Source organism: Megalobrama amblycephala, linkage group LG10 (assembly GCF_018812025.1).
Source record: "Megalobrama amblycephala isolate DHTTF-2021 linkage group LG10, ASM1881202v1, whole genome shotgun sequence".
NCBI lineage: Eukaryota > Metazoa > Chordata > Actinopteri > Cypriniformes > Xenocyprididae > Megalobrama > Megalobrama amblycephala.
In genome coordinates, this window is record NC_063053.1 from 32,430,311 (window position 1) to 32,450,972 (window position 20,662).

General features: G+C 37.2%; 1 protein-coding gene across 4 annotated transcripts in view; it reads left to right on the plus strand.

Annotated features, from left to right (window-relative positions):
- LOC125277427 (CUB and sushi domain-containing protein 1-like) overlaps positions 1-20,662 on the plus strand; it is a 750,178-nt gene that overhangs the window by 619,328 nt on the left and 110,188 nt on the right. For all 4 annotated transcript variants that reach the window (XM_048205771.1, XM_048205772.1, XM_048205773.1 and 1 more), the window contains 2 exons: positions 1,539-1,733; positions 19,558-19,674. In XM_048205771.1, coding sequence (XP_048061728.1) covers positions 1,539-1,733; positions 19,558-19,674 — 312 coding nt within the window. The remainder of the gene's footprint in view (positions 1-1,538; positions 1,734-19,557; positions 19,675-20,662) is intronic.

The following is a 20,662-nucleotide window of genomic DNA, read 5'->3' on the forward strand; positions in this document are numbered from 1 at the left end:
TTTAAAGCATATTAAATGTTAAAAATGATGGCTTTCAATTATACTGTATGTTGAATGGCTGTAATCAATGACTAAAATTAAGGGGGAAAAATCCATTTAATAAAGACATCATGCAGTATAGGTATTGGTGATTAAATTATTAAAATATAAAAGTATATTAAAAATTTGGTAACACTTTCTATGAAGACCATGCTTATAATGATTTATAGGCCCATTAACACTTATTTATAAGTAAGTATTACTGTTCTATAAATATATTTATAAAGACTTATTAAGACCAATACTGCATTATAAGAACAGTTATAGGTACATTTATATTATTTTTATATTTACTTTTAAGCCATGCATTTACTTTTTCAATGTGCATGCTCATAATCCATTATAAATCCATATTTATAAATGATATAAAAATGATATAAAATAGTTCCAGAGACATTTGTTTGCTGCACCAATTAGTTATTATGTCTTTAATGGCCAATGTTTGCATTAGAGGTCATGAATTTTAAGTTTTATTTGTTAAAAAATATATCTCATCAGCCATATGCATGGTACTGCTTATAGCAGTTTGGAATTATACTTTAAAAATATTGTTGCAGTGTTTTGCTAGTAACATTAAAAAATAGATTTTTTTTCCAACTGTTTGTATAAATGATTTCTTTTTTTCTTTTATTATTATTATTATTATTACTACTACTACTACAGGAATTGTTGTTCATTAGTTACATTCACAAATATGCAACTTAAAATGTATAATGAGCACATTTTCAAGATTTCTTAACATTTGATTTAGTGTTTTCACTTTACTTAAAGCCATCAATGATGCATTTATAGAGATTAGTAATTGTATTATTTCTGACAATATGTATTTATAAGAACACAACACAGCTATTAACAATATATTCACTAATATGACAGAAATAAATCTGAATAAAAAGTCATTGTAACTATAATATAATATCATTATAGCTATGCAGGTTGTAACGTTTTATAAATACATTCATGGAACGAGACGAGCTGAATCCTGTAACTACTTGCAAAAGACTATGTTCTGCAACAGTCTAATGCCATGTCTACACAGGACTAATGTTGAATGGTTGTAATCAATGTCTAAAATTGAGGGAAAAAATCCATTTATTAAAGACATCATGCAGTATTAGTATCAGTGATACTGAAAACACTTGCAAAAGATTACGTTCTGCAACAGTCTAATGCCATGTCTACACAGGACATGTCCGTGGACATCATAGCGAACGTTCCAAATCCATTTGTCCTGTTGTCTGAAGTAGCACAAGCATGTGGAGTGTGACAGAAATAGAATAGGCATCCGATTACTGTCGTGACTCAATGCAGAATTTTAGAGATTTTCCCATTCAAGTAGACATAACTGCCTTGAGTCATTAAGCAGATGGCTGCAGAGATCTCACTGTTTTAAAGGGACTTTTGTCATGTCCATTTTGTTCTATCTTCATTATCCGAGTAAACAATTTCTTTAAATTGTTATATTATGTTATATATATTTTTTTTTTTTTTTTTGACAGAAAAGCCACGAGAAGCATGCTTCGACCCTGGGAACATTATGAACGGAACTAGATTGGGAACAGACTACAAGCTGGGATCAACTGTGACGTATCAGTGTGATTCTGGGTACACCATTGCGGGACCGCCCACTCTCACCTGCATCATTGGGACTGATGGGAAACCTGTATGGGACAAAGCTCTGCCTATGTGTAAAGGTAGGACCTGAACTTTGCAGTTTCTATACAGAGACATAAGGGGTGTTATAGGAATTACAAAAACAGGAGTGTAGATTTGGTAACACTTTACAATAAGATTCATTAGTTAAACATTAATGTATTAACTAACATGAATTAACCATGAGCAAAACATTTGTTACTGTATTTAGTAATCTTTGTTAATGTTAGTTAATAAAAATACAGTTGTTCATTGTTTGCTCATGTTAGTTCACAGTGCATTAACTAATGTTAACAAGATTTTAGTAACGTATTAATAAATGTTGAAATTAACATTAACAAAGATTAATAAATGCTGTTGAAGTGCAGTTCATTATTAGTTCATGTTAACTCATGTAGTTAACTAATGTTAACTAATGAACCTTATTGTAAAGTGTTACCATAGATTTCTATTGTTGAAGAGGAATGATAAACCTTGCAATTCAAATAACATGTTTTTACACCATGTAATAGTCTGGGTGCATGTTACTTTGAGAAGGAGGTGAATATATGCTGTACCATTCTGTTTAATTTGTGCCTTTTTTTAACAAAATACAATTGACCCTTCGCAGGGAGTTTGATTGATAAGCGATCTAACCAATCAGAATGCCGAATCCGCCATTAAGTCCGACAAAGCAGTCAGTAGTTAAAAGATTAACCTCGGTGGAGTTAAACTTGAAAAATTGTGTATATTGACGTCTTTCCGCGTTTGAAACAACATTTCTTCTCATGTTCATTCATGTTTATTTGATGCTGTACATTAACTAGTAGGAAGAGATGATCGGTTTATGAGCCTCTTGAGCTGAGGCGCTACAACAATCTGTCATGACACATTAAAGAGCAATGAAACGTTTTTTTATTGTTTGAATTTCTTAAAACACTACACAGTTTGAAAGCTGGGACTTTGTTTAAGAGCATAAGTAACCCGCTTTGTCTTGTCTGTCGACGTGTTGTCAGTGTCCTCTTTGCTCCGCGATGTATTTTTCACTCTGTGTGGTGTGACAGCGCCATGGCTTGTCGTACAAAACAACAGTAACTAAGGGAGGCGGGTCTTTTTGCGAATGGTCAATTGTTAACAGTAACCTGTGTCATGCGGATCATTTATAATGCACTATAGGTTACAACTGATACCAGACTGTGTATATCAAATTTAAATTTTAAAATGAATGAGATGAAGTACCTTTTGTTTGTCAAGTATTTATTTCACTGGATTAATTAAAAATAGACATTATGACATGAATATTTAATACATAAATCATTTTTCTCATTTCATTACCATAATTCATTATTCATAAATTATTCATACCATGGCATACATTTTTCCCCTTTTAATACCACCCAATACAAGAAATTTTTAAGTATCGCTGGGTTTGTATTTATTTATTTTATTTTTTTTCGCAGATCATTTGGTTGTTCATTGATTTTAGAACCTTGATTTTTGTCTTTTTTGTCCAGCAGTTTTAAATGCAAAGTATTGATGCATGTTAATTTGATTAAGCACCTCTTCATCTAAAGAAATTAGCACCAGCCTCCTTATCAGAGACAGTATTCCTTTTGTTGTTTGCAATCTTGAGAGTTAATTGATTAGGCCATTGTTACATGCATAGTTCTGCTCTGTCACACTGCCAGTACACAGCCATTATTTATTGGGTTTGGAGAAACCGTCTGGTTCTCCCATTGGCTTACACAGAGTGAGACAGACGCGGACAGAGGCCTTCAAAAGAACAGCGCCCAGGTCTTTGTCCCTCAGTGACAGATGAGAGAGCTTGGGTGGTGACAAGTGCCACTCATTCACACATTTCCTGTCAATCCAAGACCTTTCTCATTTCTCCAGCTTCCCCCTCTGTCTTCCATTTCTTTTTTTCAAACCATCTGGATTTTGGTTACATATTCAGGGATCTAGCCGTCAAGGGAAAGCATAGAACTAAAAGGAAATATATTTGGGGTGTAATGGTACATATATTCATCCCGCTCTGTGTTGTCTTACTTTTGATTAGAAAGAAAATGTCATCTTTCAAATTCTGTCAATTTTATCATGAAATTCAAACAATAAATGCCGTTTTGACGTTTTCTGCTGTGGCGTAACAGATCACTCTATAGGCGCCTCAGTTCAAGCGGCAGTCGATCATCCCTTCTCCTTCACTGCTAGTTACAGAATGAACATGAATGAACATCTGAAGATTTGTTGAAAGATACAGTACAACTTAATAATCATATCGTAACATGTCATATCTTGCGTAATCGTTCAATAAGTGTTTCATCCGCGAAAGGAAGTCAATAAAGCATCTTGTAAACAATGTCACGTTGCATTACATTTACCTCAGAAAAGCCATTCGTTGCTAGAGAAATGTATACTTACCTGTTAGTGAAGTCTTCATTATTTAATTTATGTTTAAATAAATCCATCATATGACAGCCACTGTGTAAATGATTATATTTCAACAACGAATTGGAGAAACAGAATTTTATAATTAGATATAGAAGCTAATGCAAGAATGGCCTTATGCATAATTTACATGTTTATATGCATTTATTATTATTATTATTATTAGAGTGTTTATTATTATATCTAAAATTAGCAATTGAATTGAATAGTTTGCAAGTAAGGGCTCCCTATATAGTCTACAGCATTAGTAGAGATTTTAATTGTAATTGAATGAATTTAAAGACAGAGACACAGTTTGTTCTGTAAACCACTGTTTAATAAAAAAGAAACAAATATGTTTAGTTTTCACACCCTGCTGTGCTGAATATACAAACCCCCAACATGCCATGCTTGAGTCAGTGTCGTTATGTCCAGCCAGTTGGTCCGCTTAAATAAGCAGATTGCAATTTCATTTTGTGCCGCTAGCAGTGCAGAAATCACACACTTCAGTGTTATGTAATCCCCAGTGTTTCTGTGATAATAGCTCAAATCACATGACAGAAGAAGCATGTGCTCCCTCTGAACCCAGCATGTTCAAAAACAACACCAGGTTATAGATATGAACGTGCAATGAACATCATTGACCCCAATCCGAAGGTCAAGCAAGGGTTTCGGACCTCAGTAGCATCCGTTGATTATTTAACCTCTTTTGATGGAGATGGAAAGCCGCTGATGCCCTTTATGAGACAGCCTCATTTCCGCACTCCAGGAACATTTTGTTTGTCCTCACTGATGGAATTTCCAGCACGTTGCTTTGCCCATCTTTATGCATGAGCTGTAACTGTGGGGTAGAGACATATTCCTATACAGGTCATTGTTGAGCTAACATAATCATCTGATTGTGTCATGAGAGATGCTTTATTTGATCTTAATCATCCACACAGAGTGTACGCAAGCCCACGTTCGCACAATCCATTAGCTTTGTGCCTGCTAAGAATCCCCCCCGGCTCCTCTATTAGTTAAGTGAGTATGTCTACCAAAGACAACTGGATTCTGGAGATGTTGCACAGCCTGACTCAGTCGATATGAGCCTCTTTAAATAACGGTAGCATAACATTTTTTTTTTTTTTTTTTTCTGTTTTAAATAATGAAGTGTTGCAGTCATTTGCAGTTCAACGGTGACAGTTTGTTGCTTCGGTTTGGCAATCATGTTGAAACACCAGAATGTACACCATTTGTACAAACTGGTAAAACCCCAGCAACTGCCTAACAACTACTCGGAACACCTTCGTAACCACATGACAAGGCCTATGTCACTTCAAACTTCAGATCTCTCTTCCAACTGTCAAAGTATGCAAAGGCTCATATAACATTCAGACTTCAGACTTAAAACTTCCCGGCAAGGCTGTCATTCATCCCAACATTCAAAGTTTGTCTTGAACTTGACCTCTACTTGTGGTTAGTGCTGTTTGGTTCTTGTCTAGTACCCTGTTTACACCTGGTATTATTGATCGGATCACAAGTAGACAAGAGAGACACATTTCTGTTTACACCTGATATTTTAATCCATCTCTTTTGTCCAGTCTAGACTAGCAATATGTGGGTAAAATATTTTTATTATTATTATTATTATTATTATTTTTATTAACTCTATATTTGTGTAGTAAAATAAACTTTAAAGAAGATCTACATTTCTCATTTTCATCCATGGAAATAACATGGGAAATGTGCTATGCTTTAGTGGATAATTTCTGTCGGTGGAAAACAAAGATACTTCATGACATGAAACTTGAAAAAAGCCAGGAGATGTGTGCAGAGGACCATTCATTAGCTCATTTGCTATTTCCACTCCCTTTTCACATGTTTTGCTGTTGGCCTGCTTTTTTATTAATGAATATTATAACACATTTTAGTAATTTTATGTCACTGAAGTATGAAGTATAGCAAGGGTAGGAAAAGTCACAAAGTCTCATGACATTTAGGGCGTTTTCTAGACTGGGTAAACCCAGCCTGATCTGCCGGCGATTTGATTTTGTCCGGCAACTCAGTCTGGAAACCCGTACATTCATTTCTACTTCTTCTGTTACACTTTTGCGGGAACCAGTCACAGACTGGCTTATCCACCTTGCTCGCTATTGGCGGGTATAACGCGATGACGATAGAGAAGCGACGGCAAGCACGGCCGTCAATCCAATTCCTTTTAACCTCTCGACGATGCTGAATGACTTCTTTAGTTTAGCAAACAAATCGCTCGAGTGGGTGTAAATACCACTCACTTTCATGGTTTTTTTTTGCACAACCTGCAAAAATCGCTCGATGCCATTGCTGCTTCTGCAAACCGCTGATCAATGCTACAAACCAAATACAAACTAAACCTGTCTGGAGTTTTCGCGTCGCTCTGCAAAGTACGTCACCCGGACCGTTGATCTGATTGGTTGAAGGACTATCCAATTGCGTGAATAATGCTCGTTGATCACGCCTCTTGTGCAGTAGAAAATACATAGCAGACTCCCCAGACCAATGTTCAATTTTAAAGTGAGCTTGGTCTGGTGATAGCCAGACAAGGCGTTTTCACACCTGTAGATCAATTGCATTGGTTTGAAACAGGGACTTAATTTGTTGTAATGTTGCATTTTCTCCTAATACATATTACAAATGTAGCCCTCATTCCCGCTGTTAAATTATGTACTACATTCGTACTAATTCAAGCACGATCTCTCTGTATCTCCAAGCGTTGTCTAATAACTGTGTCGAGACACATGCAAACACTGTTATAATGCAGCTAGAGCGGGAATCAAGGCTTCGTTGGGACAGCTTTCTTGCAAGGAGAAGCGCAACTATGCAACGTTTTAAGATTAAGAGACGCTCTTTGGTTTTTAACTGCAGTAACTAATGTATGCACGCACAGAATCAAACACTGCTGCATTTTATATAAGATATTTCCTGTTACGAAATATGATATCGTTTGGTTCGTTGGTCCGTTGGGTCAGATTGCTTTCACACTACAAGCGAACTCCCCCAGAGTTCGTTTGCAATCGGGCCGAGACCACCTCGTTCATGCAATCTCGGAGCGATTGTTTTGGTGCGGGTCTGAGCGCGATTGTTGCATTCACATATGCCTAAACGAACCGAGCCAAGGGAGAAAACGCACCAGGTTCCGAAACAAACGCTCTGGTGTGAAAACACCCTTAGATGAAAGGAATTTCATTAATATAAAAAATTTGTTTAGTTATACTAAATGAATATAAGAAGTGTTGCCAACTAGATTATTTTATTTTAGTCAAAGATTATTTTATTACAAATGACAAAAGTTTTCTTATGGATTTAGTTTTAGTTAACTACAGTAACCCTGCTCAATATTGTTCTTGTTTATCAGTCAGAAGTCACTAATCATTGACATACAGAAGTATTTTGTGATGGTCATGGCGCATTGATTCACAGACAGCAGTTGTGGAGGTTAATCCTTTTAGCCGTCCTCAGTCAGAGCTCTTTAATGCAGAGGTGTGAGGTTAGACGAAGTAGAAAAGAGACTGTGAGCCATTTGCGATGCTTTTATACACTGCCGCTGCAGCTTCATTTTATCAATAGCCCATGCTCAAAGCTAATGAGGTAAATGGCTTGCTGAGTACTTATGACCTTTTAGCCAAAGTGGGCGCTTCCAAGTAGTCCAGTGAGAATGAGTCAGATTTGATTGGGGGGCGGCAACGGATGAACGGACGTATCTGAGTTTTTCTTTGTGGGGTGGGCGATGGCTTAAAAAGAGTGCAGTAGGCACAATTGGAAATCGTTCTGAAAACCAAGGGAGATGTGAAGCAAATGTTGTTGTTTCACGGGCCATTTCATCATATTGTCTGTCACTTCAGTTTATTTCTAGTCTCCGAAATCTGTTATTTATGTCACCTTCAGCAAGGAGAGGCAGCACGCCATCACTGCATTTATCCATTGTGTCGACCTCCAGCGATACGCAGTGCACATACTGTTCAAAGCATAACTAATATCCAGAGGCCTTAGGCCAGGATAATGACTTTAACAACATCATTTAAGAGTTAATGGGGTGTAATGCTCTCTCATCATTTAAGCCATACAAGCAGATGCATACATACAACGCACATGTGCTTGTAATTGTAACATTCAACATGATGGCTTTATGAATGAATGTCCCTTTTCAAGACAGGTTTTCACAGGTCTTTAAAAAGCAAAAACGTGCCTGTGGCAACATTTCAGCAAAATTATATTATGTTGCTTCTTGCACGTTTTGCTACACTTTTTACATTAATTGTCCAGTGAATGCCGTTAAAAGCAAGCTCGGTTTTAACGCCTCAATGGCGACCATGCCATGTTAGCTTGCTTCTGCAAGAGCTCTTTTATCGTGACGTGTGTTTCACGGGACTCGCAAGTGCAATGCTGTACCAGATGAGCTACAGATCAAATTTACTATACGTCAGAAAAGCCATAAATATGGAACTGTGGTCGATTAAAAAAGTTCAGCTGGAAACTTCAGGGGATTGTATATGTAGGTATGTTTTTGGACTATCATACATAAAAAAAAAAAATGTAAGTACAGGCATACTTTTCCAATAAGCTTGTGTTGTTAAAAATACCTAAAAAGTCTTAAATTCTGTTTGATCAAATTTAATGACATAAAAAGTCTTAAATATTTTAAATGGTATAACAAAAGCAATGAATACCACACTTTCATATGATCTACTGTTGATGAACAATCGTACCATTGTTGTCAGATTGTATTGCTGATTTCAAATATATTTTTGAAACTAAATTTTGGCAAACACTTGCTTTTCAAGTAGACAGGAGCTGTATGGCTATTACCTACATCAGAAATAGCTGTCCAGGTACATAAACAAGATGACCACCAAAATAAATTAATTGTCTTTAAAGACAATTTGACAAAATCTGCACCTGCAAAACTCCTCAGATTTTCAAACCCCTCTTAAGAGTTAAAACACCTGTAAGATCTAGTCAAGTCAAGGCACCTTTATTTATATAGCGCTTTATACAATACAGATTGCAGCTCAACCCTTTGCTTTTTTATTTATTACATATTTTGCCTTATTTTATTATGCATTCACCTAACAGCAAAGAACAATTAACACCTAAAGCAGCACACACAAATTTGGCAACGTTCAAGAAATCACCACAACTGCCTTTAGTAACCACCTGGCAAGGCCTACTGTCTGTCAGACTTCAAATCTCTGTTCATCTGGTGCTCATTTGTGTAAAACTCAACTTTTCTCAACTTTACCGCATCACTGGACATTCCCACATCACACAATGATTTGCAGTGATGGGAAGTCATTTATTTTCTATGAGCAACAGCAACCATTGTTGTCACTCACTGAATACAGTATGAATGACTTTGACTCGCTAAAAATCACTGTCTGTGGTGATTTTCTGTATCACCACCCAGAAGATCCTTAGCAACACACTAGCAACCATCTAGCAATGCTATGACAACTACCTAGAGCACCCTAGTGGGGGTCAAGTCAAAGAAAATAGTCTACACGTAATATGAAGCTTTACCTGTACAGTTCTAGCTCTGACTGATTTTAAATTGTAATTCACAAGTTCACACTTACAAATATTCAGAGTAAAAGAAGTATGCGTATGTGGCATGCTGTCCGAGGAGAGGGCTCCGAGCTTGGTATTTTGGCCCGAACCCAGAGTACTCCCCCCGTATCCCTGGCTGTGATAGGAACCAGCCAAGAGTGAGGAGTCAGGGTGGAGGAGGGATGCTGAAAACTGTTGGGGAACATAGGTGAATCGGCTACGTATATATAGGCCTCCTCTCATGTTGATTGGATGGAACATTTGAACGTCTTCCTCCCGGACTTTGCATTTATTGCATAGACAAAGAACATAATGTGTTTAAAATGCATATACACAATTCAGTTGTATTATAACATTTGCCCTCTTTAATGATGAAGCAAACTGTTTGCTGAAAATATATCCTCAACTTAACAACAACACTGAAATAGGAGCGCACAGGTTATCTGTCAGTCAATTTTGTGTGAATGTTGCATTCATTTCTATAATGGTATGCACGGGGGCGGGGGGGTGCACTTCCTGCCCCTGCCCCTGCCCCTTTGATCATGAAAGTGAAAGTGCCCTTTTTCGGTTGCATCACGGTGCCCCCGGTTCCCATTTCTCCTCCCCCGGAACGTGATTTCCACCGAGGGAGACCGACAACCACATCGCCTACATCCCTTCAAACTTCAAATCAATCTTCAAACTGCAGTTAATTTTCATGAATGTAAACTTTCTCTGCCACATCACAACACACCCACATCATGCATTAACGGACTGCATGATGTATGTGTTGCTTATGTGTAAATGTGTTTCCCGTACAACAGCGTAACTCACTGCTTAGTCACCGTAGTGCGATGCATGGTCGCACCTCTGTCGTTTGAACCACGTTGGTTCAACATTATAGGACTGTCATGATGTCATGCGCAGGTCGATTCAAGATCGTAATTCATTTCATATTATTATAGTTCATTTACACAAACAACAGAAAGCTGTTCATTGTTATATCGCAATAACATGTAGTATGTAATTGGTGCAGATATACATGCAATTCATTCAGTCAGCAGCTTTCTCCGTAGCGTAATTTCTTCGAGATGCTGCTGCAGTGGAATGGAAATAAAGCTATAGAATGTATTGCATGTTAGCTTGCTTATTGTTGCTAGGAGCTTGATCTATTTAAGTCTACATGTCGTACTAACAAAAATAAGGTATTTCTAACCACAGGCAGAGAGCTGTAGATCCAACAACACAAGTTTGTGATGCTGTTTGCAAATGGTCATTGGAACTATGGTTTTGAAAACACATCATTGTTCAATTATGTTTGTAATGATGGAACTGGCTAACAATGTTTTCAGGAAACACACCCCAGATTAGCAACTTTCAGTCAACCATTCCCCCTAAATTGTAATACATATGCTTCTCTGTGAGTGCAAATAGAGAGTGCACTGCTCCACGGTGCCTCTGAGTGAAGGTCTTGTGGCGGATATGCAGATCAGGGTGAGCAGGACTGGGAAGACTCAGTTTGAATGTTAAGGTCCTCTCTCCCAAAGGCTGCACGGAAGGAAATGGCTTTTATATGCAATATACCATGAGCGTCAGCTGTCTAATGAAATGGCATGCTGTTTTTTGCATTAGAGGCTCATGCAGGGTTAATGGGGATACATCAGAACACTCCATAACAGCCAATAATCGTGCCTTTACCAAGTGCATTTTTGCTTTTTTAACAGTTACTGCTTGCAAAATTGTCATTTTTAATTGAGAGGATTGATTTTAATATTGTTAGTGACAGCGTAACAAGTAAATGCTGTGATTATATATTGGAAAAGTCGCTGAGAGCAGGCAGTGACTGCTTGGCCTTTTTTTTATACAAGCTTGTAATTTCTCTACCACCGTTTGGAATACTGATGTGGCCCAGAGCCACATCCCCAAGCTTTTAGACAAAACTCATTAGAAAGAGGTGAGGTCCCTTTAAATAATGAAGGATTTTCCTCTCTTTCTTTGGTTCTCTCACCCAAACAGATCTTTTATTCGTTTCCATAGTAACTAAAAGACTGTCTCAGTACTGTTGAATGAGGACTCTTCCCTGGCTGTAAATAGTGAGAAGGCGTGGGGGTTGGGAGCGTGGTGGCATGGCGCCTCTCAGAGGCCGTACAGATCCACGGCTGTTTCTAATCCAGAGAAGCCTCCTTTTCGTGGATGCGTAATTTTCCACAGCTATGTTCAAGCACTGGATTGTGAGTGAAGTTGGGGTTGGTCAGGTGGCAGCCACAGCTGTTGTATCCATGCTTATGTGAGGCAGGAACACATGGGCTGCTACATTTAGCCACGCATGCAGTCTGGGCACAACAGAGCGCCGCTAACAACAGCTAATGAGCTGCAGTCTTAGGGAAGATACAGTTATCCCGTGGTGACCTGTTCTTATGTAGGCTAATGCGTGTTTTGATGTCATGCGCTCTTTGTTGAGCAGTTTTGGGCTCTCAGTGGATATTTACAGAACATAAAAAGATAAAAGACAGAATCCAAAAGTGCATATGGCTGAATTTAGTGTATGTAGGTTACCACAAGCTTTTGAACGCTCAGTTTTTTTTTTTTTTTTTTTGTCCTTCTGTAGCAATGCTGTCTTATTCGTCAAGATCATTGCACTGACATTTTGAATTGCATTAATCTGAATCGCTGTAAGTTGTTCATGTTCTATTTGGAAATTAATCATTGAATATGCAGAACTGAATTTAAAAAAATGATTCTGATGTCATACTTTAATGGAATAGATCAACAAAAAGTGACATGAGCCTTTTTTTTTTTTGGTCCATGGAACACAAAGTGAGAACTTTTGAAGAAGACAGTTGATTGCAACCTTTTTTGCTTTAACGTATCAGCAAACGTAACTCTATAAGTAACTCTGTAGTCTAATTAAGTCACTATAAATAATTGATTCTTTTTTTTTAATCTACTACAATTTACAGATACTCCACCAGAAATTCTCTTATTATTTGCTCACTCTCATTCTGTCCCAGATGTATGACTTTCATTCTTCAGATGAATATAAACGAAGAATTTTAGAAAATCCATCTCTGTGAGTAATTATAATGCAGACACAAAAGCCACACAAAGCGAACACGACAGTAATCCATGCTACTCCAGTTGATGAATCAATGTCTTCTGAAGCAAAACAATAGGTGTTGATAAAAAAAATCCTAATATTTTAACCTTTTTAAACTATAAACCATCACATCCATTGGTAACACTTTACGATAAGGTCCATTTGCTAATTTATTAACTAAAATTAACTAACATTCAGCAATATATTTTTACAGCATTTATTAAACTTTGTTTAAATCTCAATTTATTTTTTTCTTACTTTGTTAAATTAGCTTGTTCAGAATAGAAATAAACAACATTATTATTATTATTATTATTATTACTATTACTGTGTTTTTTATTTTTAAAAATGGAAATAGTACTGTTACAGGTACAGTACAATTAGAGCTCAGCCAAATGTATTTTATGTAGTTAGCTAGTTTTGATTAAATGTTAAAAATTAAGCAAGCGGAACTGCTGATTAAGTCATTTAACATGCATTAACCAAATTGAAAATTAGATTATAACCGAAGGAGAAATGTTGATTTTTTTATTTTTTTTTCCTATTACCTCAATAAGGTGGTTGTCATGTATGATAGTGACTTTATCCCTGTACCTAATTAGTCTGCTACTATCTGGTCTCCCTTATAGAAAACTTTTTTTTTTGCACTTTGTATTCTCCCCCTTTTTTCAGATTCCTATTAGTGTCCTTTACTCTGAGAATGTTTGCAAAGCAAAGAAGTGCTAGACCAGAAAGAAAGAAACCCCAGACAGTGAAGCCTAAAAAAATGTATATTTCCAAAAACCTGAAATTTCCTTCCATCTCAGTGTGAAATTGCAGGCTTCTAAAGGCAAATCTCCGAACAAAAGGCACAGTATATGTGTGCTTGTATTTGCGTATGCCCACTTGCACACAAGCACGCACAACTCTCTCTCTCTTTCTGTGTGTGTGTGTGTGTGTGTGTGTGTGTGTGTGTGTGTGTGTGTGTGTGTGTTGCTCCAGACAGTCTCCTCATGGCGAGTGTGAAGGGAAGGTGATGTGATCAAAGCTACAAGAGTGAGTTTGATATGCAGAAAACAGGGAGCCTCAGCTGCATTCTGACACCAGCTTTTCATGAGCTCACAGAAGCATTGTGAGGCAGATGAAGCAACAGACCTGTGGGTGCCAGAGCCCAGAGGCTTTAGCATGGGACTGATGTGCGAGGAATCTCAATTGAAGATCATTGTTACTGAGACCTGAGGGATGAAAGGAACACAGCCAGAGCAGAGAGATCACAGGTGGCGTGGACTGCGATTTTGGAAAGCCAGGATATTCATTGGCATTGAGATAAAGGCAATTACGAGCAGAGTTATGCCAAGGTTTAGGTACACACAGAACTTAGTTCTAACCTCATGCTCTTTTGTTGTTCGTCACAGTTGGTGGCTCTCTGGAAGGGCGTTTAACAAATAACATGTTATGTAATCATTTCTTTTTGGTGAGGACCTCTTTCTTAATTGCATTTCTTCAATATTGTCTAGGTTATTATTATTTCGCAAAGCAGTGAAATATTTAGAAATACTTGTAAAATGGTATTAATATAAAAAAAAAAAAAAAAATAGTGGTATCCATTTGCGGTATAACCACCACACACATAAGCATTTTGATTTGAAAACCATATTAAATGATAGTAACCATAGTAAAGCTATACTAAATGAACCAACAGTAAATGATGTCACATAGTGACTGCTGTAGACCATGTTTCAAGATCAGTAAGGTATTTTGACTAATGGCATGATAACATGTCAGTTGTGACAAATTGGTACCTTTTCAAATGTTAAATGAAATAGCCTCAAGAAGAACTTGATATTACATATATTATATTATGTTATACCATGGTCTGTCTGCATACTCGATTCTGACTGGCTGGAAGGTGTGCATTAAGACTGGTTAATGCACAGGTAGTTCCAGTCAGTTCAATCACTGTTCTATATTAATGCACTGCTTTCACTGGCACACACACACACAGACACACACACATCACTCTCACACAGATATCAGAAATCGCACACACAGAAACATTCAGGAGCACATAAACTTGTTGTCAACGCTGCCTGTATGACTTTTATTAGTAAAATAGCTCTGCTACTGAATTGCTAAATTATATTTCTTAGCAACAAGGTGGTAACATTGCTATTTTTGAAGTAATTAAATTCACAGCTTCATTGTTAGATGAGAGAGACACTGCACAGATGCAGGTAATTCATTACAATTTAAAATAACAGATTTGTGTATATATGTTACCGGCAATGTGTGAAATTGTATAGAATGCCTAGGGAGTATATAGAATGCCTGAAGTTTGTAGGCAAAGTATGAAATTGTTTATATTTCACACATTTCCTAGGCATTATATACAATGCCAAAAGGCCAGCCAGCTTGTTATCTTGTATAATACCTAGGTAATGTATAGAATGCCTAAGAAAAGTATGCAACATAATCACAAAAAACAGACATTTCTTACTTTGCCTATAACTTCACGGATTCTAAATATTCTGTATATATTCCGCATTCTATATAATAACTGCTGGTAACACAAACACACACAGAATTACACACATATATATATATATATATATATATATATATATATATATATATATATATATATATATATATATATATATATATATTCCTGTAATGGTAGAGCTCCATTTTCAGTGGCCATTACTCTACTTTTCAGTGTTACATGATATTTAACAAATCCTTCTAATATGTTGAGATGAAAATGGTTGTCCTGCTTAGTGAAAGTCGAAAGTGTGAAAATGTTAATAGGAAGTTTGAAGAACAGCATATATTTCAAATAGAAATATTTTCAGAATGTCTACAAACTAGTGCATTTACGATAATTAATGAAAATAATCTACAACCCAAATTCAGGAAATGTTGGGACGTTTTTTTTAATTTGAATAAAATGAAAACTAAAAGACTTTCAAATCACATGAGCCAATATTTTATTCACAATAGACCATAGATAACATAAATGTTTAAACAGGGAAATTTTACACTTTTTTCCACTAAATGAGCTCATTTCAAATTTGATGCCTGCTACAGGTCTCAAAAAAGTTGGCACTGGGGCAACAAATGGCTGAAAACACAAGACATTTTGAAAAGATTCAGCTGGGAGAACATCTAGCAACTAATTAAGTTAATTAATATCAGGTCTGAATCCGGCGTGTTATCAGCATTCAGTACAAAAGCCAGCATCTCTGATGGTATGAGGGTGCTTAAGTGCATACGGTATGGGCAGCTTGCATGTTTTGAAAGGCACTATGAATGCTGAAAGCTATATAAAGGTTTTAGAGCAACATGAGCTCCCCTCCAGATGACGTCTATTTCAGGGAAGGCCTTGTGTATTTCAGCAGGACAATGCAAAACCATATACTGCAGCTATTACAACAGCATGGTTTCTTCGTAGAAGAGTCCAGGTGATGAATTGTCCTGCCTACCAGATCTTTCACCTATAAAGAAAAATATTTCAAAGACAACCACAAACTTTTCAGCAACTGGAAACCTATGTTATCTATGTTCTGTTGTGAATAAGTTTTCATTTTATTCAAATTTTTTAATTCAAATTTTATTAAAAAAAAAAAAACATCTCAACATTTCCAGAATTTGAGTTGTAGTAACAAACACCAGTTTTCAGTATCAAACAGCATAATGGGCTAAAAGCTAAAATAACAGGAAACGGCTAACACTGGAAGGCTTGCGCATTGAAGGTAAATAATGGCTGTATCTGCTCTTACATTAAAAATAAGGTGGATACAATTAACAATGTAACAAAATGATCAGGCTTGCATGGAGTCTGCACCCTCTGCATAGCTCTACAAATCCCTGGACTCCTGTGTGTTCGTTTAAAATATTTTTAGCCTAATTTGATTATACTTTCAGATTAGCAGTCTGCAGTCACATTTTAGCTTTACTGCAGAATTTCATATAGAAAAACACATGCAGATTTGGGCTTGGTAATTAATAACTTTTTATGAGTAATGCAATTATTATTGGTCAACTGAAATGGGGTTTTTAATGGTCAATGCGATTGCTGAGATATAGAGAGCAGGATGTCTTACGCTGATATGCTTTGTATATAAATGAATGAGAAAATTACATGCATAACATTAACACTTGCTAATATAAACTCTTATTTTACTTTTTTCCTGAAATTCTCAAAAAAAAAAGTGAAAACTGAAAACTGAAAATGATCAAACTGATTCAAGGGGGTTGGTAGCACTTCTGTTAATCGGCCAAGCAGGCACAGTTATCGACCACGGTTATCTCTAAACGTCAACAAATGGGCTGATTTCTTACAGTAACTTTTAAAATTAAAGTTCCCCAACACTGCTTATCACAGGTGGTCCATCGGTTACAAGGTCATACGCAATGGGAAAGGTGTGACAGAAGCACTGACATTGATTAATATCTCTACAAATACTCTTTGCTGACCTTCTTAGCCTCAAATTTTTTTACACTTAGCACTCCCAATAATCCTCTCGGTGACCTTTGTGGTTGATTTTCACTTGTTTTTCCTGTCATGCACAGTCAAACACCTAAGTGTTCAGCCTCTACCCATTACGGTCATGATAAAAAGATAACACACGCCAATGCACCATCACACAGATGATTTATAGTCTTCATTGGCTGCTCCTCCTCAATACTCCCTCCTCATGCTCAGACCTGAATTACGAATCAGTTTTACTAAAATACCTGTCAGATGCTATAGCAATTCCCAAAGCCTTTCCACGCGGTTTGCATGATGTGTTAATTGTAGGCTATTCTGGCAGTGCTACCATAAAGCTAGTTTGTGCAATTAATGTCAAGCTCAAGCAAATTAACCCTGCTTGTATAAAGGTATGTACATTTTCCAATATCTTGTTATTGACTTTCTTGCTCCAATAAATGTTTAGGAGTTAAGTGAACCGCTTGCTGCAGGATGCAATGATCTGGTGTCATTAGCTTGTACGAGTCCACACAATACTCACACCCACTGGGCCTTTAAATTAATATAAAATATATAATTCGTCATACATAAACCTAAATTTAAAATGTGAATGATATGTAATAGAAAAAAAAAAGTGACTTTTATTTTTAGTATTAATTTATCATTTTATATTAGTTAATTTTAGCCAAAATGTATATAAATATTATGTAAATGACCATATATTCATATAAATGTATATAATAACACACACACACACACACACGGGCCGAATTATGATGGCTTGATGACTAGGTCAGAGCATCTTCAGAACTGTAGCTCTTGTGGGGTGTTCCCAGTCTGCAGTGGTCAGTATCTATCAAAAGTGGTACAAGGAAGGAACAGTGGTGAACCGGCGACAGGGTCATGGGCGGCCAAGGCTCATTAATGCACGTGGGAAGCGAAGGCTGGCCCGTGTGGTCCGATCCAACAGACAAGCTAATTGCTAAATAAGATTAATGCTGATTCTGATAGAAAGGTGTCAGAATACACAGTGCATCGCAGTTTGTTACATATGGGGCTGCATAGCCACAGACCAGTCAGGGTGCCCATGCTGACCCCTGTCCACCGCTGAAAGTGCTAACAGTGGGTATGTGAGCATCAGAACTGGACCATGGAGCAATGGAAGAAGGTGGCCTGGTCTGATGAATCACGTGGATGGCCGGGTGCGTGTGTGTCACTTACCTGGGGAACACATGGCACCGGGATGCACTATGGGAAGAAGGCAAGCCAGTGGATGGCCGGACCCAAGTGGATGTTACTTTGACATGTACCACCTACCTAAGCATTGTTGCGGTCCATGAACACCCTGTCATGGAAACGGTATTCCCTGGTGGCTGTGGCCTATTTCAGCAGGATAATATGCCCTGCAAAAATGGTTCAGGAACGGTTTGAGGAGCACAACAACGAGTTTGAGATATTGACTTGGCCTCCAAATTTCCCAGATCTCAATCCAATCGAGCATCTGTGGGATGTGCTGAACAAACAAGTCTGATCAATGGAGGCCCCACCTCGTAACTTACAGGACTTAAAGGATCTGCTGCTAACATCTTGGTGCCAGATATCACAGCACACCTTCAGGGGTCTAGTGGATTCCATGCCTCGATGGGTCAGGGCTGTTTTGGCAGCAAAAAGGGGAACAACACAATATTAGGAAGGTGGTCATACAGTTATGCCTGTTCAGTGTATATATCAATACCATCATCATACATACACCCCTAAATCATCATACATACACCCCTAAATCAAATGATGAATTTGATCGATATGTGATATTAAAGTAAATGTGATTTCTAAGATAACATTTATTTTACTATTATTCTATATTATTTTATTTAAGCCAAACTTTGTGTAGTACTAAGGTATATGCAACTGCTGATGGGTAAATCCCCTGTGTCAACTGATACATCTATGCACACTTAATCCCAATGCCTTTTGCATTGCTCTTTGATCACAGCGTGTACGATTTGTAATTCAAATATATTGGTCAAATATGGACTTGGAAGTGCTCTTTCAAGCAATTGGAATGTACATTAAGCACATAGAATGTGCACATGAAACATGAGTGTTTCAGACTGAGAGTATATAACACACTGACATGTGACATATTGACTCCAGAAAGCACAAAGTGCATTTATTATATCTGACCAATCATAATGGAAAAATGACTTCATTTGTGCTTTCCTCTTCTCCCTCTTTTGAAATTTGGAGAGCTCCCCCAGTCTCACTGGTCATCACATATCTAATACAGTACTAAAAATGACCTCATTACCTAGTGTCATATGGACTGAATAAGAGTAAATACGAGCCTTTAGAGTTGTTTCTCTCTTTTCAGCACCATGCGGTGGGCAGTACACTGGATCAGAGGGGGTGGTATTATCCCCAAATTACCCTCTCAACTACACGACAGGCCAGACCTGCTCCTACTACATCACAGTATCTGGAGAGTTTGGTAAGTAAATAAATGTACTTTCAAAGGTCACGATTCAGTTACTGTAATACTGAGTAATACACTGAAAATAAAATGGGAGTAGGACTTACTTAAAAAGTCAAACCGTTTTCAATCAGAAATTGCTAGTAAATTTAACAAAGCATGTTTTCAAGTAAATTCTACATACAGTTCTCAGGTTGTATATCATTAGAAAATTCTGTTTCATGTAAATGTTACTCAATATTTTAAATATATTGATTAATAGATTGGTGGAACATGGATTGCCGGAAAATTCTGTCCATGGCAGAGAAGCATTGTTTCACAAATGATGAAAAAATTAAGTCAGAGGCCGGAAAACTGTTAATTCAAATGATGAGTCCTCAACCTAAGTTTTCTAATAAAAACAAAAATTTAATGTGAGTAGTTTAAATTAAATTTTTTGGGCATATTTCATATCCACAACTGCACAAAACAGAGTTTAATAAATCCATTCCAAAAAACTGCAGTTCATGCATAACAAATAGGAGTGTAAGTAAAGCTTTAACATTTGAAGTTTGTGGAAGTATTTGTGAGCCGACAGAAATCCAGTCAAAATGATATTTACACAGCCACTAGCGGTGGCCCTTCAGGTTTTCTGTACTGTTTGAGTATGAAGCGAGGGCTGACATCTCATTACAGGGGAGATAATAGAGTCATCGCAGTGGTCTGTATGACCCCTTTCCACCCCTCTCTGCTTAGCTGGCTCTCATACCAGCACCTGACATGCACAGCATGTCTCTGTGATTTCCCTGGTCTCTCATCCCCTACCATGTGAACCATGTGTCCTTTTTAGCAAGCCAACACATTTAATCACAGCTTCATCACTGGTCTCAGGTCAGAAGGAATGGACACCAGACGTGACCAACCATACATATATTGCATATAGTAAAGACAGAGGTTCGTGATTTTTAAGGCAATAAAAATGGGTACAATGATATTAACACTGCCATACTTGGATGTACACTACCGG